Source organism: Branchiostoma floridae, chromosome 11 (genome assembly GCF_000003815.2).
Source record: "Branchiostoma floridae strain S238N-H82 chromosome 11, Bfl_VNyyK, whole genome shotgun sequence".
NCBI classification, from domain to species: domain Eukaryota; kingdom Metazoa; phylum Chordata; class Leptocardii; order Amphioxiformes; family Branchiostomatidae; genus Branchiostoma; species Branchiostoma floridae.
Genome location: NC_049989.1, coordinates 12142424 through 12148062, shown reverse-complemented (window position 1 = coordinate 12148062; position 5639 = coordinate 12142424). Strand labels below are relative to the sequence as shown.

Below are 5639 nucleotides of genomic sequence, written 5' to 3'. Positions count from 1 at the left end.
CTCACACACACACGCGCGCACACACACATACATACAAACACACGCACACAGACACACACACGCACACATACATACACACATACACACACACATATATATATATACACACACATAGACACACACACATAGACACACATAGACACACACACACACACACACACACACACACATGTTTGGCCACATTTGTTTATAACGGGTGGCGAATAAAAGACAAGACGTTTGGCCAAAAAGTTACTTTCAGTATGACATATAAATGGTCAGGAAGGGTAACCAGATGACTGAACCAACGGAGTACAGTATACAGAACAATAGATTCTTTAGTATTGTTCTTTCACATCTTCTTCTTTGACATTGGAAGTCTATCTTGGTATAAATTTCCGATTTTTTTACACCCTAAAGGCATATAAATTTTTATTTGCTCATCTAACTGCTGCTTTGTATGATTTATAGTATAGTTGAAACTTTTTTATCTTTTATTTCTGCATACGGCCGAAAATCAATGCGCGCGTGTCATCGATATAATCAAATCAACATCGTACCGTTCATATAGAATATTAAGCTCCCTTGCTTAACTCACTTTTCAGACTTCTAGAATAAACAAATGTTCTTAGACGCGATGCACCTGTGACCTTGTTTGTTTTGACAGTTCCCCAACTGCAATCCCAAACGCAATGAAGGCTTACTTGCCAGTTCCTATTGTTTGACAAGATCTCCTAGCAACCAGGTGAAAGCGAGAACTTTGAGGAAGTAAATATCTGAAGAATTAGTCAGCAGTGGGTCCTTTCCAGCACCAAACAAGCCGTGAGAAAGCACAGACCGTGTGTGTCACAGTCCTGATCTGTTCCGTGAGGTACGTGAGTTATGAAATATTATATAACGCTTCGTTGTATATTGGTAGAGTAACTGGGGAAGGACAACCTCAAGCCAACCATCCACACTTATATGCCACATCTTCAGAAAAGACGCTGGAGCCGCATGTTTCCCGTATAGGAACTTTCTTCGAAGCAACACACAACGTTGTATATTGAATATGATATCTAAATGTGCGACCCATGCATAGATCTGCGGTGCTGTTTCGAACTGCGTAAAAGCCTCTATCAGTCTAATGTCGACTTCTTGACTCAAACGCGAATATTTAATCGCAATTGAGATTACTTTGGCCGTATGGTTAGGTTTCCATACAGTTAGAGTAACTCGCTATCGGCGTCTGCAACAGACTCAGTCCATTGCTTTCAGTGCCCGGTCAGATTCAGAGAACGACCGTCGTACGTACGATCGCAAACTGAGTGAATTTTTCAGATAGCCGTGGATGTGTCGTGCGAAATTCGGCTGACAGATATCATAGAGGCAACCTATTTTTTATAGGTGATTGAATAAAACATGGTGGCGTATGACTCATGACCAAGAATATGTGAAGCTTTTATTTGTTCCGCTTTCGTAGCATCCACTTGAAAACCATAAGAATACTTCTAAAGAGGTTCAATTAATGTCGCAGTTGCCATACCTCTGCTTGGAGATCAGGATACAGTGGCCGTCTTACATTTATTGAGTCACTAACTCATGAGCTTCATTTACATAGACTAAAGCAAATTCATATGATGGCAAAAATGAGAGACCTTGCAAACAGAGAAATACCATTTCCAGGGATTTATATATGTACATTGTTCTCATGTGCATCGATTACATCAGTTAAACGGGTTGAAATTTCAATAGGCTAACAGACCAGATTGTGTTCTGTATTTCAACTCACCTCATTTATTCCTACCGATGTGTAGGAAACAACTGAATCCCACATACGTGAATTGTTTGGCTCCGAAGACAAATGATGCGCGTCCCTACTCCAAAGAGTCCTAAAGTGAGTATACGCTGTCACGTATTGGTGTAAATAAACTCAGATATTTTGTCATGACCCGGTCATAGAGCTACCGATTTCGAGGTGGGATTGAGGCAAATGTTTTCATTTCTCCTGAATGTAAAAAGAAAGCTTATTGATGTCGAAATGGTTAATTTCATACAAAATGAAGCTAAACTTTTAGAATTCTTTTCACTCAGCGATCTGGACGTGTTTCCATGGCAACAGTGATGTTGTTTATGGGTGTGGTGGTCCTGTTGATCCTGATCCAACCGGCTGCAGCAGAGCGTCCCGAAGTAAGGCTTCTAATGTTCAAAATGTCCCTTTTCATCTTATTTCATCCTACAGTTTTTTCACATCCTACAGTTTTTTTTCACATTAACATTTTTGCCTCTTCTAATTAGTTTGCTGTTTTTTCAGCGTTCTCTCCTTTCCATATTGGGAGACGATGAGGATGGGACAGAAGAGATTGAGGACACTGCAGGTGAGGATGTCTATATGTTTAGCTCATAACTTTAGGTAAAGCAATGTCATAGAACTGTACAAAATGTTAGGATCCTGAGATCCTTTGTAAGTATGCTAGATCGATGTATGCAAATGAAATTTGTTTTTCACAGGGGGATAAATAATGTTGTTTTATGGGCACAGGGAGTTGGAAGTATGCAGGGGTTTGTATGCAAGGTAGCTCCCCTTGCTATAAGTATAGGGATTTATCCGATTCTATTACAGGTGAGGCCCAAGCGGATGGAGAGCATTTCCGTGTGGCACGTTCTCTTCATGGGTGGTGGCTGAGCGCAAGATGTCCCTGTGTGCGATACTGCACGAGGAGGAGCTGCAGTGGATGGTGGTGGAGGCGTCGCTGCAGTGAGACCCGTTACTGCTGTGAGCGCGATTGTGATTTTATCGTGCACTAAGTACAAGCCAAGCCAAGCAATGTGTTGGTCTCTCATAAAATTAAAATTACCGTAGTAACTGACTACACATTGCGGCTATTATCCTGAATCTCAATTCAGAGTAGAAAGCTAACTACAAGGTATACCTTAAGTTTGACAAGTCATATTGAAGCCGAGCATGGATACTGAGGAACTGATAGATATCCATCAGTATATAAGATATTTCTTACTTTAAATTTAACTATAACCAGTGATATTCAATGTTAACCTATGGTTGGTCAGGTTCTTTCATTTCTCATAAGCACTCTTCAGACTTATAATGTGCTGTCTTCTCACCAATGACTAAAATCATGGTGCACATGGAGTGGCGTCGTAGAAACTTTCCTTACAAAACCGCTAGATGTCGCTGTTACATGGACGATAAGGCATAAATCAGACATGACCAAGGTTGTTCATAGACAATATACAATACAGTGCTGAATATTATATCTAGATATTGTTAATACGATGACAACATAATATGGACTTGAGTAGCTATCGCTTCAGTTTTGTTTGTATGGCTGTTTACTGACTTGCTGTAAAACGTACTAGTACTGTAGATTTAGATCCATTGAGATATTTGACATAAAGATAGGGCTGAGAAGTCACAAGGGGAATGCCAAGGTTACAGTGCGTACAAGTGATAATAAAACATTGTTCATCAACACTTACTGTCCTAACAAATGCTATTCATTAATCCGGCAATGTTGTTCTCGCGTTTTCTTTTGTCACTTTACCATTTAGAATGTTGAACAAAATACATGATATCTAAGAGGAGAAATGAATCAAGATAGAACTGGATGTAAAAACGAATACATCATACAACATAGGGCAAACATCGCCAATATGTTTTTAACAGTTTCTTACACGTTTAAGGACAGTGTTCCGATTTTTTTTACATTATATGACTTCGTATCTTCAAGTTGATTCTTCTACTAGTGACAAGGGTTAATTCTTGGGGGCCATTTTAATGGCCCTGTCTTTTCTTCCATCACTAGCCAGTGACTAAAATCATGGTGTACAGAAAGTGAGACCGTATAAACAAAAAACACTAAATGTCACTGTTATATGGATCGACGGTAAGGCATGAATCAGAAATGAAAGGTTTGTCTGTTGTTACGATCACTAAGAAACGAGAAGAAGTCGAACAAATGTTTGGGTAGGTTGGAGAGGCATTGGCTCCGACTTCCAAATCGTACCTAAGGCACAGCGGATAACAACACCCTGCACTTGCACTTACGGTTTAAAAGCACTATGGGACTACCTTCAACTTTACCCTTTATTCCCATACTGTGCCACCATACAGCATTCGGAGATGCATGACCCTCATTCATTACCATATCTGTGTCCACGGTTTGATGTCACCTCAAACACTGAGTTTGAGGTAACAAGAGGTCCCGAGTTCTAAACCTGCGCCATGTCACCCATCTTGTGCCTTTGGAAAAGGCACTTTACATCCTTACTTCACTCAGGTGAAAATGAGTACCTAGCTTCTGCTAGGGACGTCCCTCGGATAGGACTTTTTTTTAAATGGAGGTCCCGTGTTTGGGGAGAGTCACACACCACGCACGTTAAAGAACCCACCACACTTTTCTAAAAAAAAAAAAGAGTAGCGGCATGCCCCGGTGTGCGATGGTACAAATCCTTCCGCCTGGAATTGGTGATTTACTACAAATTACACGGATGGAAGACTTGGCGCACCCCGTCTTGTATCAGCCAAGGAAAGTGTGTGTCATCCTGCAAGGAGTGGTATAACCCCGACGGTATAACCCCGTAAATCTGGAAAAAAAATCGTGTCAGGATGTCATATTTTGAACATTCTATGAAAACCACACAGAGGTTTTTCGAAAGTGAAACAAGATTACCAAATTCAGAAGCGATGGCAGGACGATGGAGACAAGTACATAATAAACGCCCCCTCAAGCGGGTCTAATATTTTTATGTGACAAAATGTACGTGACAATACATGCTTTTCATTGACGTCATAATTATAATTTGAATCCCCCGACTACCATGCTGGCGGGTAATTGGATCAACTACGTTGTAGCATCTTCCTGTCGTTAAGCCCCGTTTAAGCCCCCTTTACAAATCAAGAATTTGGCTCGGCCGAGCTGTTGGCGAGCTCCAAATGGACATTTTCGGCCGGAGTATGACCGGCGTTTTGGCGATTATGCGGGCCTCGACCGAATTTTAGCAGCTCGGCCGGCGTTTGCGGGGCACTTGCAGCTGCGCTTAATTTCAGCGAGGCCTCGGCGGTGAGCGTTGAGCTCGTAGAGCTCGTCAAAGGGTTGCCTGTAGCTCGACCGGAGTTTGTCCAAGCAATGGCCAAGACTTGGCCAATACCCGGGCGGCAACCCGACGGTTTTTGACTCTCTTTTTTTCGGTCGGAGTTTGTCCGAACTCTTCGGCCTCGCGCCAGACTCGTTCGGGCTTCCTGCAATAACCGAACGATATTCCGTCCGACTTTTAACAAGTTTGGCGTGTCTTGGGCGTAAACCTGGCTTTAACAGACATATGCTGTAATCCAACATGGCGCTGATGACGTCAAAGGTAAAGCCTGTATAAGATTCAAAACAACTAAGAAACAACAGAAACGTGATATCTATACACATATTATGCTGTTGAATTACTTTCATTGCCACAGACCCTTACATCTGCATCGATACTTCTATACGGAAATGTTCAGTCGAGTCATCCGCTTGTTGACGGCAGTTCTTGTTCCCCTCTAACACTTGTCAAGTAGGCCTGGACATGCGTATAGTTAACTCATGCATGTAAGCCCGGTATATATATAGAGCGAGGGGCTTGTATATATATAGAGAGAGGGGCATGCATATATATGTATATATGCTATG

General features: G+C 41.7%; 1 protein-coding gene across 1 annotated transcript; it reads left to right on the top strand.

Moving 5' to 3' along the window:
• The first annotated feature begins 715 nt into the window (after positions 1 to 715).
• LOC118426601 lies at positions 716 to 3401 on the top strand. The gene is made up of 5 exons (XM_035836093.1): positions 716 to 850; positions 1776 to 1855; positions 2053 to 2148; positions 2273 to 2336; positions 2582 to 3401. The coding sequence occupies exons 2-5, from the start codon at positions 1823 to 1825 to the stop codon at positions 2764 to 2766; spliced, it is 378 nt and encodes a 125-aa protein (XP_035691986.1). The 5' UTR covers positions 716 to 850; positions 1776 to 1822; the 3' UTR covers positions 2767 to 3401.
• Positions 3402 to 5639: the final 2238 nt, after the last annotated feature.

Bases quoted from the DNA above. Each gene is read 5' to 3' on its own strand.
- LOC118426601 (XM_035836093.1), top strand. From the start codon at position 1,823: ATGATGCGCGTCCCTACTCCAAAGAGTCCTAAA. The intron at 1,856-2,052 runs GTGAGTATACGC...CTTTTCACTCAG, and splicing joins CTACTCCAAAGAGTCCTAAA to CGATCTGGACGTGTTTCCAT. The intron at 2,149-2,272 runs GTAAGGCTTCTA...CTGTTTTTTCAG, and splicing joins CTGCAGCAGAGCGTCCCGAA to CGTTCTCTCCTTTCCATATT.